This window comes from Grampus griseus, assembly GCF_964374135.1.
Source record: "Grampus griseus genome assembly, chromosome: 4".
In the NCBI taxonomy this organism is placed as follows: domain Eukaryota; kingdom Metazoa; phylum Chordata; class Mammalia; order Artiodactyla; family Delphinidae; genus Grampus; species Grampus griseus.
In genome coordinates, this window is record NC_138997.1 from 5,565,545 (window position 1) to 5,587,932 (window position 22,388).

Below are 22,388 nucleotides of genomic sequence, written 5' to 3' on the forward strand. Positions count from 1 at the left end.
TCTGCAACAAGAGAAGCCACGGCAATGAGAAGCCCACGCACCGCAACAAAGAGTAGCCCCTGCTCACCGCAACTAGAGAAAGCCCGCACACAGCAACGAAGACCCAGCGCAGCCAAAAATAAAACAAATAAATAAATTTATATATTTAAAAAAAAAATCTTAAGAACTCAAGGCTGTTTGAATGTTGCAGATACAAATCTGCAGAAATCCAGGTAAGTTAGGCAAAAAATACAGAAACCACAACAAAGGTTTGGATCACTTGTTTAATATACAAAGTCTGTTTTTCACAGGTAATTATTTTCTCTTCCTTACTTTGTCTTAGTACACATTATTCACAAAACAGTAAATCGTTCATGCAAGAGAATTAGGTAAAACCGAAAAAAGTACAAATGCTCAATCCCCCAAATTGCACACAGTTAAAATAATTTTTCCTTGTTTGTTTTAATGCAGTTTCAAATGGGCTTTCTTCAGATGTGGAGGAAACACTGCAGCCCAAAATAACAGTACTTCCTTTCAACTGTATTGACAGGTAAAATAGCACCTTTGGGCTGACTTAAGGAAAGAAAACTAATTTTCATCTTTCTTCATTAAAGTGTAAGTAAGTCCTACACAATTATCGTTTGACAGCTACCATAATGATAATGATCAGTTTTAAGAGCTCTACTTCGTTCCAAAATATTCATTGTCATGGCAAGGAAAGGGAAATTGTGTCAGGCAGATGGAAAAACCTTCCTCCCCACCTCTCCTCCATGACAATTAGAGTATCTTAGTGATGTCATTGCTCTAATGAGCTAGTTTTCCAGCCCAAATAAGTAGATGTTTTGGGGACCTTTTGCAAAACAAGGTGAGTGTGACTATGTGGCCATCTCTCTGGAACTATAATTACATGTAACAGCAGCTCGGAGTGAGAATAGATAGTTTTAGGGACCTTTTGCAAAACAAGATAAATGTAACTATGTGGCCATCTCTGGGACTATAATCACATGTAACAAGCTCGGAGTGAGATTTAATCCTAGGGCATTTTGAAAGACTCCCGAGTATATATATACCTGTCTTCCTTTTATTTCTCCATTGCTTTATATCCCAAGTCGATGGGAACATTTTTGTTTTGTTTGTTTACATTTTGTTTGTACTTAAGTTTAATTGCCCTTTGGGCTTCACTTTTAAAAAAAATACTGGATTTCATTTCTTTACAATTTAATCTTCGATTTTACACAATTAGAGTGACAGTTCTTTAAAAAAATCAACAGCATAAATGTATGTTTTCTGGTATTGATAATACCACAGATTCATGATGATAAAAAGCCAAGGTTTTAGCAGAACTGTAAGTTTATTCTTCAATTTCATTCTTTGTTGCAATTCCATTTTATTTCTTACATAAGCAGGTGAGCATGCTTCAAAAAATTGCCATTCCGGAGAGCAGTTTTTCTTTTTGAAGGGCATATCCAGTCCACAAAAGTGTTGTCACAAAGCCAAACCCGGTCCTCGAAAGGACAAGTGTACCACTGCCACACAGAACATAAAAGAAAAGAATCGACACTAGGTTTTAAATGCACATAGTTACTTCAGATTGTTTGAACTACCAACAGCCATTACAGGAAAACTTTTAAAGATTTAAATTCAGGAGTTCAGTGTTTAAATTTAAAGAATAGCAGAAAAATGTTGACTTTTAATGTGTTAGGGAGCTATATTATTTTCTCATTTCAAGAAAGTCAAAGCCTATTCAAGTTCATTTTGAGAATTTACGTATGGTTTTAAAACACCATGTCATTTTTTATCATTAATACAGTAATGCTTATCCTTACTTTTCATTCTAGAATTTCTTAGTGTTTGGTATGCCCCTTAATAAATTATTACTTATTAAGCCAATCGTCTTCCACTGTGAAATTATGCACTTACCTGTATTGCTAAAGTTTGGACAGAATTTAAATGGTATTTATGGTATAATTCAGGTAAATAATCCTTTTCCTTACAGAGCAAACAAAAGAGAAATCAACATTTCTTTGTTTGCTGGTGGCTAGATTTTGTTCCCTCAGGAATATCTGTAAACAACTGTTGCCATTGCTAAACCTCAGGAGAAATGGATTAGTAAAATGCTTAGGAAAATTATCAGAAAAGAATGAATCACATTTAATCCCTTGGGTGAGGTGCCACGGTGAAATCCCCTAACGCTTCATTATCCATGAGTGCATTTATCTTAAACCTTGAAAATGGAGATTTAAGGAGTTAATACAAAGTCCAGGTTGTTTAAGCTTCATATATTTTTAATTACACCACTATGTCTTTATTTGTGCAGAAATTTTGGTCCAGTTTAGTTGCCTCAACTTAGTTTTTCCTGTGCCTTCATTCCGCACTCCTACAGCAAGTTTTAAGAAAGATGGGTTTTAAACCTTTTGTTTCCTGCCTGACTGAATACCTTGACGTTTTTCTCATGTATATACAGGAACAAACACATGCCACACACACACAAAGTTGATACTGTTGACCTTTGCTTTATTTCTAGGAACTAGGACTATTTGGACTCAGTGTCAGCCACTACTCATATAGAATCAGACTTCTCTTCAGTAAAAGGTTATTTCTCTTTTCTTTCCCTATGGTAACGTGTGAGTTTTGAAAAAGCCCACTGACAATTACAAAGTGCATCAATGTGATACCCAGATTTGTGCAATACGATACCCATGCTTTGGTTCTATGGCCATCACGGTTGCCTTTTCACAATAATAAATACGACAGCTAGCAAAAATAAATCACCTCATTTTATGTAAGACATCTCTCTTTAACAGGCCACACTATATTTATAATCATTAATCTAGCTCACTGCTATGTCATTCACATTTCAGTTTTACATGAATATGCAAAGAATACAATAATCAACTGAACTGTCAAACCTAAACAATTCAATTTATTACTTAGCACAGAATCTGTTGAATATTTTTGCCTCCCAGCTGAGCAAGGGAAATACTGTCAGCTTTTTAAAATACAGTCTAATGCTTGGTCATAACTACTCATCTGTCAAGTTGACACCTCATAAAAAAAAAGGTACGTTTGTAAATTATTTTCCCTATTATAAGTGCTTCATAGTAGCAAATAAGTTAATTTCAGAACTTACCACAGGCAGATTGCTTTGTAGTTTTGTTTTTTCACCCTTTAGAGAAATGGTAACTTCACCTAACTCTTAACCAAGATATTTAATTTGATTAATTTAGTGGTAACTTCACCTAACTCTTAACCAAGCTATTTAATTTGATTAATTTAGTGCTTTGTAAAATAGTATTTGTGATACTTTGAATAAAAGTGAATTAAGCTGCTGTTTTGAAAGATTCAATTGTTAAATGAAGCAGAGGCTTTGTCTCTAATTTTAGGGCTGCACTAGCCAATAAGTTTAATTCAAATTGAGCTATGCTGTAAACATACTGGATTTTGAAGACTTGGTTCATAAAAAGAGCTGTAAAATAACTCAATACTTTTTTTATATTGATGACATTGAAATGATAACTTGGGTATATATAGTGTTAAATAATATATATTATCAAAATTCATTTCACCTATTTTTACTTTTTCTAATGGGGCTACTAGAAAATCTAAATTTGCATATGTGGCCTTCATTTGTGGCTCACATTATATTTCTGTTGGACAACACTGTTTTAGAGGGTCCAGGTGGAGTATACAAGGCTTCTGTGGGTATTTAACAGAGCTAATTAAACCCCAAAATCTCTGAAAATCATGATTTAAACATAATTCCAAGTATTAATATCTTGAAATGTGTATTGCATCTATTTTAAAAACATGCATCTGTCAAAACAACTGGACTCCACTATAGCCATAAAACCTGTTAGCTGTCAAAGTATGAATATCAAAATATGCATCTTGAGTTTGCTTCTGATGTGCCTTAGGGATAATGCAGATAATTTCAAGCTTAAAACCAAATGTGTTTGTCATTTCCAGATGAGAGAGTTAACATTACAAGGCCCTAGAAGAAAGACATGTTGCAATTCAAGTCTGTATTCTTGACCTTGCCCTGTTACTGTGAAGACTCATGGGTCTGTCCAGTTAGTCTCTCCTCATTGCCTGAAAGCATTCCTTGCTCCAGCGGTCCTTGTCTCACAAATCGTTCTCCAGCCAACTTTTCACATTTTCTCTTCACACTTGAGACTGCTTCATGGGATCCTGATCATTTGGTGTTTCTTCTCCTTTCTTTTTGAGCAAAGAAAGGACAAATGAGTCAGAAAGAGGAGAGAAGATAATGAGGGTGACTAACTCAGGATCACTTCTGTCACTTGTAGTGGCTGAGGGCCAGGCGATACTCCAGTGACACGCTCCCGGCTGGCCCCATCACACAGGTATGACTTCGGGGGGGCCGCCCTCTGAAGGTGGCAGTGCGTTGGTCCCCGTTTGTAAGGCAGGCACTACTGCCCCGGCGTCCTTGGCATCCGTGTTCACCGTGCAGGAGCAGTTCTTCTCCAGCCTCTTGGCCGTGTCGGGGCAGTTCTGCACAAAGATCACACGGTTGTAGGCCTTCAGCCTGCGCCACAGCTGAACGTAGACCTTGCACTGTACGTACATGAAGACCAAACCTCCCGTGAAGCCGATGGCCACCACAACCAGTTTTGTCCAAAATGGCCATTCAAGGACACCTGTGAAGTAAAAGAGAACATTACCACCAAGTCTTTATTGATGGATTTGGTGATTCTTTTCCTATGGTTCCTTCAAAGGATCATGCCAGCCTGTTAATACATAGATCAGGAATATATTCTTAACTAGTAAAAATTATAACCTGTTGCTTAATTGCCTTAAATATTCTCGAGGTATTGCCAAAATTGTACATGAAAAAATTCTCTCCCCTACCCCTGTAATGATGTCTCTCATCTCTCTTAGCCATCAAGAACCTACTGTGATCATCAGATACTTACTTCGACATTTATTCCTTACAGCTAAATCTTTAAAGGAAGTGAAAGAATCAGACTTTAGGATCCTCTTAAGGTAATGTAATAGGTACATGTGTGGGATTGTACCCATGGGTTCCCTCCCCACCCTCATTACCTTTAAAATTAAAAAAAAGAGAAAGAAGCTGCCACATCTCAGAATTCCTGAGTACAGACATGCATAAGATTTAGAATTTTAGTCACTTGTTTTATCAGTCTTACATTTTGTTACTGAGAACCATCTCTTTCTTAGACATCAATCAATATTTTCTCTTAATTTCCATCACCATAACTAGAAATGGACTTTCTTTCACAAAGAGTTTTTAAAACTATGTCACGAGCATTTCTGTAACTACAACAGTATTTACGCCACATATAATTACAAATGTTAAATATATGATGGTCAAGAGACCACCTCTTGCCAACATTAGGATGGTATGGAGGATGTGACAGCTGCCTTCATTCATGTGAGAGACCGTCAAGTAAAAGAGAAGGGTGGGTTGGAAACCACACTTTAGGGAAGTCAGGTTTTACTTACTTGTAACAGTGAATAGAGTTATAAGAAACATCCTGTCTATATTTTGTAAGAGTGACATTTATGAATACTTCATGCTTCTGGAAGCAAACTGGACCCCTGCCCCATTTGCCTCACGTTGAAGGGCTTGCCTTGTTCCTTAATCCTGTCTATGCCTGACTCACTGAGCTGGGGGGACCAGCAGCTTACAACTGAGGGTAGTTGTGTGCCCTGGGCCACTGAGCAGTGTCTGGAGATGCTGATCGTTATACCTGGTGTTGGGGGGGGGTGCTACTGATTTCTTAGTAAGTCCTGTGATGCTGCTTTGCCAGCATCCCGCATTGTATAGGACAGCAAGGAGTTAACCTAGTCCAAAATGCCAATAGTGCTGAGGTTGAGAAACCCTGTTGCAGAAGATGATCACGTTTCTTTATTTAGAATTTTTGCTCTCAGCTGTTCAATTGAGCAGTAGTGTCTCCTTGTTTAGAAGGATGTTAACCACAGACAAGCTGAAGTGTGTTTTGTCTCCCATTTTTAGGGAAATCCCCATGGATTACATCTCATTTTCCCCTCTGATTCCTAAATGACACTACCACCTGTGACACTACCAGCTGTGCCCTGGAAGTGCCTGGAGATTCTCTCCTTCCAAGCCTCTGCCCATGATATTTCTTCTCTCAGAATTTTGCTTCTCTATTTCTGAATGTCTACCTGTCCCACAAAACCTGACTCAAATAATTTCCAGCTGGGGATAAGCGTTCTCACTCTTCCAGTTTCATGTTATTTTTACACCTGTGGCATGAGTCCCTCTCTGACATAAGTTATTTGTTCTCTGCTGTGCCATAACCTTGACAGTGCAGGATCTACGTCTGGTTGGTCTTTGTTTTCCACGCTGCCTTGGCTCAGTGGACATTTTAAGGATGAAGGAAAGCTTTTAATATATATAAAGCTTTGATATATGTCTTTCTCTGTCTGACTTACTTCACTCAGTATGACAACCTCTAGGTCCATCCATGTTGCTGCAAATGGCATTATTTAATTCTTTTTTATGGCTAATATTCTATTGTATATATGTACCACTTCTTTATCCATTCCTCTGTTGACGGACATTTAGGTTGCTTCCATGTCTTGGCTATTGTAAATAGTGCTGCTGTGAACATTGGGGTGCATGTGTTGCTGCTATGAACATTGGGGTGCGTCTTTCTGAATTATGGTTTTCTCAGGATATATGCCCAGGAGTGGGACTGCTGGATCATATGGTAGTTCTATATTTAGTTTTTTGAGGATCCTCCATACCGTTCTCCATAATGGTTGTAACAATTTACATTCCCACCAACAGTGCGAGAGGGTTGCTTTTCTTCACACCCTCGCCAGCATTTGTTTGTAGACTTTTTGATGATGGCCATTCTGACTGGTGTGAGGTGATACCTCAGTGTAGTTTTGATGTGCATTTCTCTAATGATCAGTGATGTTGAGCCTTCTTTCATGTGTGTGTTGGCAATCCGTATATCTTCGGAGAGATGTCTATTTAGGTCTGCTGCCAATTTTGGATTGGGTTGTATGTTTTTTTTGATATTGAGCTGAATGAGCTGCTTGTAAAATTTGAAGATTAATCTTTTGTCAGTTGCTTCATTTGCAAATGTTTTCTCCCATTCTGAGGGCTTTTAGTCTTGTTTACAGTTTCCTTTACTGTGCAAAAGCTTTGAAGTTTGATTAGGTCTCATGTGTTTTGTTTCATTTCCATTTGTATAGGAGGTGGGTCAAAAAGGATCTTGCTGTGATTTATGTCGTAGAGTGTTCTGCCTATGTTTTCCTCTAAGAGTTTTATACTGTCTGGCCTTATATTTAGGTCTTTAATCCATTTTTGAGTTTTACTTTTGTGAATAGAGTTAGCGAGTGTTCTAATTTCATTCTTTCACACGTAGCTGTCCAGTTTTCCCAGCACCACTTATTGGAGGCTGTATTTTCTGCACTGTATATTCTTGACTCCTTTATCAAAGATAAGGTGACCATATGTGCTTCGGTTTATCTCTGGGCTTTCTATCCGGTTCCATTGACCTACATTTCTGTTTTTGTGCCAGTACCATATTGTCTTGATTACTGTCTTGATTACTGAGCCTGATTCCTCCAGCTCCATTTTTCTTTCTCAAGATTGCTTTGGCTATTCGGGGTCTTTTGTGTTTCCATACAAATTGTGAAATTTTTTATTCTAGTTCTGTGAAAAATGCCAGTGGTAGCTTAATAGGGATTGCGTTGAATCTGTAGATTGCTTTGGGTAGTATAGTCATTTTCACATGTTGATTCTTCCTTTCCAAGAACATGGTATATCTCTCCATCTATTTGTATCATCTTTAATTTCCTTCGTCAGTGTCTTGTAGTTTTCTGCATATAGGTTTTTTTTCTCCTTAGGTAGGTTTATTCCCAGATATTTTATTCTTTTTGTTGCAATGGTAAATGGGAGTGTTTCCTTAATTTCTCTTTCAGATTTTTCATCATTAGTGTATAGGAATGCAAGATTTCTGTGCATTAATTTTGTATCCTGCAACTTTACCGAATTCATTGATTAGCTCTAGTAGTTTTCTGGTAGCATCTTTAGGATTCTCTATGTATAGTATCATGTCATCTGCAAACAGTGACAGCTTTACTTCTTCTTTTCTGATTTGGATTCCTTTTATTTCCTTTTCTTCTCTGATTGCTGTGGCTAAAACTTCCAAAACTATGTGGAATAATAGTGGGGAGAATGGGCGGGCAACCTTGTCTTGTTCCTGATCTTAGTGGAAATGCTTTCAGTTTTTCACCATTGAGAATGAAGTTGGCGGTGGGTTTGTCATATATGGCCTGTATTATGTTGAGGTAAGTTCCCTCTATGCCTTTCTGGAGGGTTTTTTTTTATCATAACTTTGGTTTTGGTATCAGGGTGATGGTGGACTCCTAGAATGAATTTGGGAGTGTTCCTCCCTCTGTCACATTTTGGAAGAGTTTGAGAAGGATAGGTGTTAGCTCTTCTCTAAATATTTGATAGAATTTGCCTGTGAAGCCATCGGGTCCTGGGCTTTTGTTTGTTGGAAGATTTTTAATCACAGTCTCAATTTCAGTGCTTGTGACTCGTCTGTTTATATTTTCTATTTCTTCCAGGTTCAGTATCTGAATGTTGTGCTTTTCTAAGAATTTGTCCATTTCTTCCAGGGTGTCCATTTTACTGCCATAGTTGCTTGTAGTAATCTCTCATGATCCTTTGTATTTCTGCAGTGTCAGTTGATAAGTCTGGCTAATGGTTTACTAATTTTGTTTATCTTCTCAAAGAACCACTTTTTAGTTTTATTGATCTTTGCTATTATTTATTTCCTTCATTTCTTTTCCATTTATTTCTGATCTGATCTTATGATTTCTTTCCTTCTGCTAACTTTGGGGTTTTTTTGTTTTTCTTTCTCTAATTGCTGTAGGTGTAAGTTTAGGTAGTTTATTTGAGATTTTTCATGTTTCTTGAGGTATGATTGTATTTTTCCTGCATCCCATAGGTTTTGGGTCATTTTGTTTCCATTGTCATTTCTTTCTTGGTATTTTTTGATTTCCTCTTTGATTTCTTCAGTGATATCTTGCTTATTTAGTAGCGTATTGTTTAGCCTCCATGTGTTTGTATTTTTTACAGATTTTATTTCCCTGTAATTGATGTCTAGTCTCACAGTGTTGTGGTCGGAAAAGATACTTGATACAATTTCAATTTTCTTAAATTTACCAAGGCTTGATTTGTGACCCAAGATATGATCTATCCTGGAGAATGTTCCATGAGCACTTGAGAAAAATGTGTATTCTGTTGTTTTTGGATGGAATGTCCTATAAATATCAATTAAGTCCTTCTTGTTTAATGCATCATTTAAAGTTTGTGTTTCCTTCTTTACTTTCATTTTGGATGATCTGTCCATTGGTGAAAGTGGGGTGTTAAAGTCCCCTACTATGAATGTGTTACTGTCGATTCCCCTTTGATGGCTGTTGGCATTAGCCTTATATATTGAGGTGCTCCTATGTTGGGTGCATAAATATTTACAATTGTTATATCTTCTTCTTGGATCGATCCCTTGATCATTATGTAGTGTCCTTCTTTGTCTCTTCTAATAGTCTTTATTTTAAAGTCTGTTTTGTCTGATACGAGAAGTGCTACTCAGGCTTTCTTTTGATTTCCACTTGCACAGAATATCTTTTTCCATCCCCCCACTTTCAGTCTCTATTTGTCCCTAGGTTTGAAATGGGTCTCTTGTAGACAGCAAACATATGGGTCTTGTTTTTGTATTCATTCAGCTGATCTGTATCTTTTGGTGTGAGCATTTAGTCCATTTACATTTAAGGTAATTATCGATATGTATGTTCCTATTCCCATTTTCTTAATTGTTTTGGGTTTGTTATTGTAGGTCTTTTCCTTCTTTTGTGTTTCCTGCGTAGAGAAGTTCCTTCAGCATTTGTTGTAAAGCTGGTTTAGTGGGACTGAATTGTCTTAGCTTTTGCTTGTTGGTAAAGGTTTTAATTTCTTCATCGAATCTGATTTTCCCTTTCATCACTTTAAATATGTCCTGCCACCCCCTTCCTGCTTGCAGAGTTTCTGCTGAAGGTCAGCTGTTTACCTTATGGGGATTCCCTTGTATATTATTTGTTGTTTTTCCCTTGCTACTTTTAATATCTTTTCTTTGTATTTAATTTTTGATACTTTGATTAATATGTGTCTTGGCGTGTTTCTCCTTGGATTTATCCTGTATGGGACTCTCTGCACTTCCTGGACTTGATTAACTATTTCCTTTACCATATTTCAACTATAATCTCTTCAAATATTTTCTCAGTCCCTTTCTTTTTCTCTTCTTCTTATGTTGGTGTGTTTGATGTTGTCCCAGAGGTCTCTAAGACTGTCCTCAATTCTTTTCATTCTTACAGTAGTTATTTCCACTATTTTATCTTCCAGGTCCCTTATCTGTTTTTCTGCCTCACTTATTCTGCTATTGATTCCTTCTAGAGAATTTTTTTTTTTTTTTTGCAGTACGCAGGCCTCTCACGTTGCACAGCACAGGCTCCAGACACGCAGGCTCAGTGGCTATAGCTCACGGGCCCAGCCACTCCACGACATGTGGGATCTTCCCAGACCAGGGCATGAACCCGTGTCCCCTGCATTAGCAGGCGGACTCTCAACCACTGTGCCACCAGGGAAGCCCCTTCTAGATAATTTTTAATTCACTTACTGTGTTGTTCATCATTGTGTATTTGCTCGTTAATTCTTCTAGGTCCTTGTTAAACGTTTCTTGTATTCTCTCCATTGTATTTCCACGATTTTGGATCATCTTTACTATCATTTCTCTGAATTCTTTTTCAGGTAGACTGCTTACCTCCTCTTCATTTGTTTGGTCTGGTGCGTTTTTACCTTGCTCCTTCATCTGCTATGTTTTTATCTGTCTTCTCGTTTTGCTTAACTTACTCTGTTTAGGGTCTCCTTTTTGCAGGCTGCAGGTTCATAGTTCCCATTGTTTTTGGTGTTTGCCCCCAGTGGCTAAGGTTGGTTCAGTGGGTTATGTAGGCTTCCTGGTGGAGGGAACTAGTGCCTGTGTTTCTATTCATGTATTCCACAGATGCAGGTACATCAAGTTGATGGAGATTTAATCCGCTGCTCCTGAGGCTTCTGGGAGAGATTTCCTTTTCTCTTCTTTGTTTGCACAGCTCCTGGGGTTCAGCTTTGGATTTGGACCCGCCTTTGCATGTAGGTCGCTGGAGGGCATCTGTTCTTCATTCAGACAGGACGGGGTTAAAGGAGCGGCTGATTCGGGGGCTCTGGCTCACTCAGGCTGGGGGAAGGGAGGTGTATGGATGCGGGGTGAGCCTGTGGCAGCAGAGGCCGGTGTGACAGTGCACCAGCCTGAAGCGTGCCGTGTGTTCTCCTGGGGAAGTTGTCCCTGGATCACGGGACCCTGGCAGTGGCAGGCTGCACAGGCTTCTGGGAGGGGAGGTGTGGAGAGCGAGCTGTGCTCGCACACAGGCTTCTTGGTGGTGACAGCAGCAGCCTTAGCGTCTCATGTCTGTCTCTGGTGTCCGCGCTGATAGCCACAGCTCGCACCCGTGTCTGGAGCTCCTTTAAGCAGCGCTCTTAATCCCCTCTCCTTGCGCACCAGGAAACAAAGAGGTAAGAAGTCGTCTTTTGCCTCTTCGGCAGGTCCAGACATTTTCCCGGACTCCCTCCCGGCTAGCCGTGGCGCAGTAACCCCCTGCAGGCTGTGTTCACGCCGCCACCCCCAGTCCTCTCCAGGCGCTCCGACCGAAGCCCGAGCCTCAGCTCCCAGCCCCGCCCACCCCGGCAGGTGAGCAGACAAGCCTCTCGGGCTGGTGAGTGCCTGTCAGCACCAATCTTCTGTGCGGGAATCTCTCCCCGCACCCCTGTTGCCGTTCTCTCCTCCGCGGCTCCGAAGCTCCCCCCACTCCGCCACCTGCAGTCTCCGCCCCGCGAAGGGGCTCCTAACGTGTGGAAACCTTTCCTCCTTCACAGTTCCCTCCCAGAGATGCAGGTCCCGTCCCTATTCTTTTGTCTCTGTTTTCTTTTTTCTTTTCCCTACCCAGGTACTTGGGGAGTTTCTTGCCTTTTGGGAGGTCTGAGGTCTTCTGCCAGCATTCAGTAGGTGTTCTGTAGGAGTTGTTCCACGTGTAGATGTATTTCTGGTGTATCTGTGGGGAGGAAGGTGATCTCCGCGTCTTACTTTTCAGCCATCTTGCAGGTCTCTCTCTCCTTAACTAGTTTTAATGGTAATTTTTATTGTGAGTAAACATGAATGATACATGTACAATTTGTATAAACAAACACTTTGTTTTTTTTTAAAAAATAATAATTTAGTATGTGGGGTTTTTTTGTTTTGTTTTTTTATAAATTTATTTATTTTTGTCTGCGTTGGGTCTTCGTTGCTGTTCGTGGTCTCTAGTTGTTTCGAGCAGGGGCTACTCTTCGTTCTGGTGCGCAGGCTTCTCATTGCAGTGGCTTCTCTTGTTTCAGAGCACGGGATCTAGGTGCAGGAGCTTCAGTAGTTGTGGCTCGCGGCCTCTGGAGTGCAGGCTCAGTAGTTGCGGTGCACGGGCTTAGTTCCGCGGCACGTGGGATCTTCCCGGACCAGGGCTCGAACTCAGGGGCAGGTGGATTCTTACCCACTGCACCACCAGGGAAGCCCTAAACACCTTGTTTCCATTTATCTGATGCAAAGGCAAGTTCATGGTGTTTTTGGTGGTTTTGAAAAATGAATCGTAGAAAGTTTGGAGAATATTCAGTCCAATTTAGTGAACAAATGAGAAAAGCAAGCTTCTGAGTGATAAAAAGCAAGCTTCTGAGTGATAATTATTTTGTTGAAGATAACTAGCACATGACCAAGGCAGAAAGAGACCCTGTCCTTCTGATCATTTGCCCAAGTTGGTGTTTACCACTTTGGCGTTGTTAACAATAAGAGCATGTGTAATTACGTTAAAAAGGAATGTTTAAGCAACGTTGCTGAAAAGGCGAATATTATATGGATGGCAGGGAAGTGATTTTAAGACATTCTCAAAGAAATGTTAACAGCCAGTAGGCACGGCACAGCCCTGGATGTTGTCGGAGGCTCACAGGGGAGTGAGACAAAATCAATTTCTTATTCTAGTCCCTCGCTTCTATGCATTTAAATGGTCCTGCGGCAGCCCTAACATCTATAGTCCCTTTAATAGACAGCATGGGGCTTTGCTGGTGGCGCAGTGGTTAAGAATCTGCCTGACAATGCAGGGGACACAGGTTTGAGCCCTTGTCCAGGAAGATCCACATGCCGTGGAGCAACTAAGCCCGTGCGCCACAACTACTGACCTGCACTCTGGAGCCTGCGAACCACAACTACTGAGCCCGTGTGCCTAGAGCCTGTGCTCCACAACAAGAGAAGCCACCGCAATGAGAAGCCTGTGCACCACAACGAAGAGTAGCCCCTGCTCACCACAACTAGAAAGTCCGTGTGCAGCAACGGAGACAAAATGCAGCCAAAAATAACTAAACAAATAAAAATAGACAGCATGAACTTTTGTTTTGTTTTCAGCACACAGATAAGTACCCTGGAGCATTCCTCTAGAATATGTGAAGAAAGGCAGGAGGAGTAATTGTTCTCCCAAATTAGAGTTGGCAACATGGATAACTTAGGGAGTTAAAGTTTCAAGTACCATGTATTTAGTTTTGTTTTCCTGTTATTACAGCTCAGAAGATGCTGTTTTATATTCGACCTCCACTCTGGTTAAAGAAGGCAATTTGTTCCTCCTCAAATGTTTTCAAGAGGGATTTAAAATATTTTGACTTTTAAATTATGCAGTTTTTTCCAAAACTTTAAAAGCCAACTCAGGATCAGCGCCCCCTGTTCCAATGCCAAAGGAATATTAAAATAATAACTCACACAGATGCCCACACTACCTGAAAATGTGCACTTTGGGAAGTTAGGTGTTAAATACAACTTGAACTTAAGTGCAGAGAGTCTTCTACTAAAAAACTTTTACAAAAGTCACCATGGTCCCATTTGAAATTACCCAGGTCAGGAGCTGTCCCTCTGGTCAGTGACTCTGTAGGAATAACCACAGGGACTGCTTTGTGATAAAGATCTTGCTTCCTATTTCAGAAGCTCTGAACACTGAAGATAAAAGCTATCTCATTTTCACTTGCTTTTAAGAAACTGAAAATAGGGACTTTCCTGGTGGTCCAGTGGTTGAGAATCCGTCTTCCAGTGCATGGGATGCCGGTTCGATCCCTGATCGGGCAACTAAGATCCCACGTGCCGCAGGGTAACTAAGCCTGCGTGGTGCAACTACTGAGCCCACACGCTCTGGAGCTCATGTGCCACAACTAGAGAGAAGCCTGCGTGCCACAATGAAGAGCCCACATGCCGCAACGAAAGATCTCACGTGCTGCAACGAAGACCTGACGCAGCCCAAAATAAATAAATATTTTTAAAAACCTGAAAATAACTTCAAAATGGTTGAGAGTCCACCTGCCGATGCAGGGGACACGGGATCATGCCCCGGTCTGGGAGAGTCCCATGTGCCGCAGAGCGGCTGGGCCCGTGAGCCATGGCTGCTGAGCCTGCGCGTCCGGAGCCTGTGCTCCACAGCGGGAGAGGCTGCAACAGTGATGGGCCCGCATACCGCAAAACAAAAACAGAAGAGGACACTGTCTCTGGAGAACTCCTGCCACACACATGCTCCAGCTACATAAAACACATCCTGGGGGGTCTGGGGTCCTGGTCCTTTTGAGCCCAGCCCTGTTCTGCCCAGAAGCAGCACCCAAGGAGCACGAGAAGGGCCCCCCCCCCCGCTTTTGTGACTCCCAACAAAGAGACACAGAAGACAGAAACCTCTCCTTTAAAAAATTCTTTTCCTCCTTCCTTCTTTCCCTCACTGCCTCTCATCTTGTTCTTTCTTTCACCTTCTTTTCTTGAGGGAGACACAAACTTAGTGTTATCATCTGAACAAGTTCTCCTTCCAAATTCACTGCTGGTTTTCTATATAATATATATATTCCCCCCCCCCCAGGGGGAGGCTAGGGGAATATTCCTCACTGTTTCACCTGCTATGATTTAGGCTACAGGCTAAAAGCCAGCAGAACCTGCTGGGAAACAGAACTGGGTACAGAGGTGAAGATAAACAAGCCATTTTTGCTCCCGTTTTGAAGGACCTAGCCATTGAAAATGTTACAACATGCCTCAGTGGTTTTAAGACATCTCGCTTTGCAGACTCCATACCATCCTTCACTGTCAAACTCAGCGCAGCAAATATTTCAAACTGCAGTGTTAACCTACTCTATCAAATTACAGCGTGCCAATCAATAAGCTGTACCACATCTCTGCTAACTGCCATCTTATTTGTGTGTTACAAGAAGCCGACTGGGCTGAATTAAATACAATGAAAGACCTTCTATTTTTACCGCTGTTTGCCTCTTCCCATCAGGCAGAACCTGATACTTACCAGCTCCTTGAAAAGCCTTAAGTGGTGCATGGCCTCTGTATATTTCTCCCCCACTAAGGTTTACTTGATAAATCTTATTTCTCAGCTTGGGAACCCTGTGTGCTCAGTGCTTTATAGTCCGAGCGGTCATCAATAACATAACCGGAGGGCTTCCCTGGTGGCGCAGTGGTTGAGAGTCTGCCTGCCAATGCAGGGGACACGGGTTCGAGCCCTGGTCTGATCCCACATGCCACGGAGCAACTAGGCCCGTGAGCCACAACTACTGAGCCTGCGCATCTGGAGCCTGTGCTCCGCAACGAGAGGCCGCGATGGTGAGACGCCTGCGCACCATGATGAAGAGTGGCCCCCGCTTGCCACAACTAGAGAAAGCCCTCGCACAGAAACGAAGACCCGACACAGCCAAAAAAATAAACAAATGTGGGATTTAAAATAAATAAATAAATAAAATAACATAACGGGAGCAGACTCCGTCGCCAGTACTGGGTGTTGCTCATGCACCCAACATGCTGTGGGAAACATCTTCCCTGCCTGTCTCGGGATCCAAGAGGGAAAGAGAATGGACACATGCTCTTACCATTATCATTGCCTTGCTTGATTTCCTCCGCTGTCCGATCAATCAACACGTACAAAGACCAGACCACGCAGGTGATGGCAATGACGTGGAAGGTGACAGAGCAGAATATCTTCCTCCTCTCACTCCTGGTCATCTGCAGTTTCTCCCACTGCAATTACAAATGAATCACACACAACTGAATCCCCAACCTGTAAATGTTGCTCCCCATTTATACCCCAGGCATAAATCGTGAATCAAGGGAAAACACTGAAGAGCTGTCATTTAGATGACACTGTAATACATAAGTCTTTGTGTTTGAAAAGATCTGAAATCATAACCCGTGGAGTTATAATAACTTAAGCATACATTAAAATGAAAAAAAATTCCTATTCTCCAAATGAATTAAATTAGGTCATTCCTGGTTTGCTACCCTGTAAGTTCCCTTGTCTGTAACACGAAGGGGCCAGTTTTATACTGTACAATTTTCAGAAATCATTTCCACTCAGGTGTCTGCATATTACTTCTCTGTGGTCCTAGGTTATAAGCAGTAATACATAGTCTCTTCTTGGATTAATACATAACCTGATAGAGTGTTGCATTCTTGAATGTGTCAACTTAACAAGTATTTGAATGGTATCTGTGAGAGAAAGTCAACATCTGTTCACAACTCTTCTAGAAGACAAATTTTATCCTCCTGGCAATGGGAGGTGGTCAGCTGCAACCCCTTCCAGAGCAGCCTTGCTTTTCTGCTGCCACTACTGTCACAACCACTGTCCCCAAGTCACACTCCTCAGAAAGTTGAGGGCTGCCCCCTCAGCCTTCGAAAGGGGGAGGGCCACAGTGTTTATAGTAAGAACTCAAGGATTACATGAGGGAACATCTCCATTATTTACTTTGAAGTAATAAGCTCTCAAATGAAATTTTTGCTACCAAACAAAATTTTAATGCCTTGACAGTGACACTATCACTTGATTACTGTGTTAGGATTTGATCTTTATTTTTCTTTGCATATTTCTATAGGAAAATCAAACCACTATGATCTTATTAAATCATGGATTATTTCAGTAATCCATGATTCTTTACATTCTTTTTTCTTAAAAATTGACGTATAGTTGATTTACAATATTGTATTAGTTTCAGGTGTACAGCAAAGTGATTGTTTTATATATATGTAAATGTATATATATATTCTTTTTCAGATTCTTTTCCATTATAGATTATTACAAGATATAATAGCTCCCTGTGATATATAGTAGGTCCTTGTTATCTGTTTTCTATATAGTAGTGTGTATCTGTTAATCCCAAACTCTTTTTTTTTTTTTTTAACATCTTTATTGGGGTATAATTGCTTTACAATGGTGTGTTAGTTTCTGCCCCACAACAAAGCGAATCAGTCATACCAAACTCTTAATTTATCCATTCTCCCACCCTATCCCCTTTGGTGACCAAAAGTTTGTTTTCTATTTCTGTGTCTATTTCTGTTTTGTAGATAGGTCCATTTGTATCTTTTTTTAGATTCCACATATAAGTGATATTATATTTGTGTCTGTCTGACTTACTTCACTTAGTATGATAATCTTTAGGTCCATCCATGTTGCTGCAAACAGCATTATTTCTGTGGCTGAGTAGTATTCCATTGCGTGTGTGTGTGTGTGTATGATATATCACATCTTCGTTACCCACTCCTCTGTCGATGGACATTTAGGTTGCTTCCATATCTTGGCTAGTAGTGTGAATAGTGCTGCTATGAGTCGTCACATTCTTTACCTGTTATGCTGTTGCTAAAGCAGAATTCTTAGAGCTTCAGAAGACACTCCTTTCCCATCCCACCCCACCATCATGCTCCATGAAGCCCTGGCTCTGCCACCAGCTCTGAGACATGGGTGAAGCCTTCGGTCTTTCCGGGCCCAGGTGCCTCATCTTCCTTAGAGTCAGAGATGTGACAGGTGTGGTGGAGAATACACTCCTCTCCTTTTCCTGCATTAACAGACCAAGCCTCTGAGGGTTGGCACTGTGCCAGCTGAAGCTACTTTCCCACCTTCCTGGCAGAGGTGACAAGGACTGTTTCCTACCGGTGAGATGTGAGTGGCTATCTCCCGGGATGCTGAGTTTTTGTCTTCCTGACATAGGAATTGCCCCTTCCTCCTTCATTTTCTCTCCTTTGCTATTAATTAGGAATTCCTAATTAATGGTATAAGCCCCAACAGTCATCGTACAAACCTTGAGGAAAAGTCTTGAGAATCGGAGAGACCTCAGCCAGTCGACCACAGCTCACTCCCAGCTGCCTGTCATATGCGAGGGAAAGAAAGCCCCGTCTGACTGAGCCATTATTTCTCAGGCCTCTGCTCCTGGCTGTCAAATGCCATTCCTGATAGGATCAAATGGAAACCTCCTAACTTCCCTTCCGGTCTGAATGTGAAGGTCCTATCACTTCTTTGTGAGAGAGCACAATGCTTAGAGTCTGACCATGACCCTCTAGAAAGCTTCTTAAACATTTTAGAAAAATAAACGTTTTATTTACAAACACTATCCGTTCCTCTTGCTGGCCGGTTAGTCATCACAGAGTTTTCCTTACAGAGTCTGTTAGAGCCAACTAACCATTCGTACCTCATCTTGGACTTTCTTTTCCAACAAACTGTATGTTATATATTATTCTAACTAAATAATGGAAAAATCTTAGGGATGAAGCTATGGGGAAACCAGATGCTTCAATCTAAAATCTATTTTTAATCAATATTGAATTGAGAAGATTTCAGGATGTGCATCTTAGCTTTTATCAAAACTTCACATCATAGGTGTGAAAGATTTTTAAAATTTCATTTTGTTATTGATTTATTATGTTAATCTGAATAATTTGTGTGATAATAGAACAGAACATTATTGCTTGGCAACAGCATTTTGTGATTTAATAACTATTTCTTGGATTACCTCAGACTCCAGTATAACCAGATAAAAAGTGCAGGATGGTGCAGAAGGGCAGCTTTACATGTTCAAATTTCCTAAACGTTCCAAGCAGATGGCGATACCTTCATACTAAAATATTCATACCAAATCAACCCTCACTTGTAAGTCTGGCTTTGGGAAAAACGCTTAAAAAGTGAATCTTCGGGCTTCCCTGGTGGCGCAGTGGTTGAGAGTCCACCTGCCAATGCAGGGGACACGGGTTCGTGCCCCGGTCCGGGAAGATCCCACATGCCGCGGAGCGGCTAGGCCCGTGAGCCATGGCCGCCGAGCCTGCGCGTCAGGAGCCTGTGCTCTGCAACGGGAGAGGCCACAGCAGTGAGAGGCCCGCGTACCGCAAAAAAAAAAAAAAAAAGTGAATCTTCTTCAGTCTAAGGAGCGTTTTGATGAAGTGGCTGAAACACATTCTTCAAAAGTAATGAGCCTCAAATAGAAAAATACCAGCGGGGTGACAGGGATGAACCAAACTCCTTTTAGTTCCAGACAATAGAAGCTCTGAAGCTGTCACTTCCTAATCTCAGCAGCGTTTTAAGAAGTGGAGTGTAAATAAAAGGACCAGCAAACGTTGCTATTTTTCTTTACAAATCCTCTCAGGGACCACTCAGGAATTCACCAGACAGCACACGAGTAAACGCGGTACCACAGCGCCCTCCTCCTGACGATCATATCACTGCACACGATACCCAGCACCAGGCATTCACTGAAACGTCATCAATTTCATAAAATGTTCGTCCACATTTTTGTACTTTCAGGTTTATATACAAAGTTTGAATAAGTTTCGCAAGCCCCCCAGTGAGAAGTGGATCGAGAAGGCAAAGATAGAAATCTTATTTTAACAAAGTTGTCACGAAAGAGCAAATACTAATTTATTATTTGGGATGCTAAAATTCAACACCATCAGTTCGCAAAAGATTTTGTGATAGCACAGCGCTAATCTGCACAAATGCACATTGCAGCGGGCTTCCCTGCCCAGTTTTATAAAGTAATGGGTGCTTATGCCCACAGACCACGTGTCCGTTGTGAAACCCCCCCGACCTGTGGAGCATTAACGGGAGGGAGCCTCCTGGGTGCTCAGTTTTAAGCGGACACGTCTCTGCAGGGGGTCTCAGAGGAGCTGGTGGAAGTGAGCAGACGCAGCAGGGCGGGAGGGGAGGCCGCCTTGAGCGCCTGGGCCTCTTTCCTCGCCAGCCCTTGCCCTCCTCAGCCCGCTCGTTCCCTTCACCTGCAACACCAGCTTCACAATCTTAGCGCCTGGGACCTCGCTTCCCTTTACAGGATCCCTGGGTCTCTGGCACCTGTATACCGTCCTTAGCCTTAGGTCCCTTATCCAGACCCCTCAACGATAGAGAGAATTGAACAGAACTCCGTTATTCAACTTAGAAATATACAATTAGATCGTTCTGAAAAGACTTCCAAATTGGAGCCAAAATTGACGCAGATACTGTTTCTGTGAAATTCGCCGTTTGCTCTAGCGAGATGAAACTGATCAAGTTTTCTAATTTAAATTACTTGTATTTGCCTTCTGTCCTAAAATATAAATTCAAAAGCACTGCCTAATGAGAATGCTTTTTTAATGTGTTTTTTGTTGAAGTATAGTTGAATTACAACGTTGTGTTAATTACTGTGGTACAGCAAAGTGACTCAGTTATACATATATACACATTCCTTTTTTAATATTCTTTTCTATTATGGTTTATCACAGAATATTGAATATGGTTCCCTGTGCTATACAGTGGGACCTTGTTTATCTATGGGGCAGAGGTTCTTAAAGAGCTTCCCTAGGAGCATCAGGATCAACATGGGACTTGTCAGTGTGACATTAACCAAAGGAGGAGGCCATTTGGCTGACGTGGCTCAGTGCCTGGGCGCCCACATGAACAAACCAAAATCTAAGCCTCTAGACGTCTCACAATGGACACCAGTCAGAAAGTGTACATGATGCGAGCTGGTCCCTCAACAGAATTACAAATAACCAGGTACACAGACTGCCTGGTTTTCTTGCTAAGAGTCAAAACCTCAAATGTGACATCCATAAATGTTCTGTGGGTCTACCGCAATCTCCTGGAAAAACTCTCCCCCCCCATAGTGTTCTGTTCCCTTTTTGTCCACCAATAATTACTACTTAGCATCGTTTATGCATGGTCCCACGTGAAGGGGTATTATACATTTCTGATTGAATGCAGCTCCTCCATTTCCCGTGGTAACAGGACAAGAGGAAATGGCCTCACGCTGCAGCAGGGTCTGGGACCCACATCCAAAGAACTCGCAAGCAGGAACAGTGCGTGTGGGCATGTGCAGTGAACCTGTGAAGTCTCCCGCTGAAATGTAACTATGGGATTGCCAGCTCTGATTGCAGGACATTTGGAGCCTATGTTGATCTGGAGTTGGGGGAGGTAGTCATTGACATGCAGGGCAGGAAAGATAACACTGCAAGCAAGTGGCGGTCTTACTGAAAAGTGGTTTACAAATTTTCCCACAAAGAAGAGGAATACTTGCGAACATGGAATCAGTGGCTTCATTTGCTACCACCCTTGGCATCCGGAACTACTGAGTAATGGGTATTACCTGGACATGGAGGGAATAATAACACAGATTCTTCAGCTCTGGGAGTCCTTATAAGTAGAAGTAGTTTTCAGCCTTGGCTGTCTAACAGAAGCCTCTGGGCAGGTAAGGTCCCAGCACACATACCAGACCTCACTGACTCCATCACCGAGAGCACACTTGGTCCGTGGTCCAAGCATGTCTGCTAAAAATGAGGGCTCTGCCACTACGTGCTGTGTGCCCTGGGCTGGGTTACTTTAATCCTCTGTCCTTCCATTTCCTTACCTGTAAAATGGTGGTAAGAATAGTATCTACAGCAGCCACAATGGATAAAAGTATGAAGTTTCCTCAAAAAACTAAAAATAGGGTTGCCATCTGATCCAGCAATCCCACTCCTGAGAATATAGCTGGAGAAAATGCTAATTCGAAAAGACACATGCACCCTGATGTGCATACCAGCACTATTTACAATAGCCAAGCCATGGAAGCAACCTAAGTGTCCACTGACAGATGATTGGATAAAGAAGATGTGGTACAGATATACAATGGAATTAACCATAAAAAAGAATGAAATTACGCCATTTGCAGCAACATGGATGGACCTAGAGATTATCGTACTAAGCCAGAAAAAGATAAATATCATATGATATATGATTATATGTAGAATCTAAAAAGTGATACAAATGAACTTATTTATAAGACAGAAACCGACTCACAGTCATAGAAAACAGAATTATGGTTACCATATTTTAATCTATGAAATCGATAAACAACAATGTCCTACTGTATACAGCACAGGGAACAATATTCAATATCCTGCAATAAACCATCATGGAAAAGAATGTGAAAAAGGATACATATGTATATGTATAACTGAATCACTTTGCTGTACACCAGAAACCAGCACAACATTGTAAATCAACTCTAC

The 22,388-nt window shown here is 41.3% G+C and overlaps 1 protein-coding gene across 4 annotated transcripts in view; it reads right to left on the reverse strand.

Annotated features, from left to right (window-relative positions):
- Positions 1-4,332: 4,332 nt before the first annotated feature.
- The window catches only part of MARCHF1 (membrane associated ring-CH-type finger 1), a gene marked incomplete at both ends in the record, with an annotated part of 462,063 nt that continues 444,007 nt past the window's right edge, over positions 4,333-22,388 (reverse strand). For all 4 annotated transcript variants that reach the window (XM_082652936.1, XM_082652934.1, XM_082652935.1 and 1 more), the window contains 2 exons: positions 4,333-4,634; positions 15,980-16,127. In XM_082652936.1, coding sequence (XP_082509062.1) covers positions 4,333-4,634; positions 15,980-16,127 — 450 coding nt within the window. The remainder of the gene's footprint in view (positions 4,635-15,979; positions 16,128-22,388) is intronic.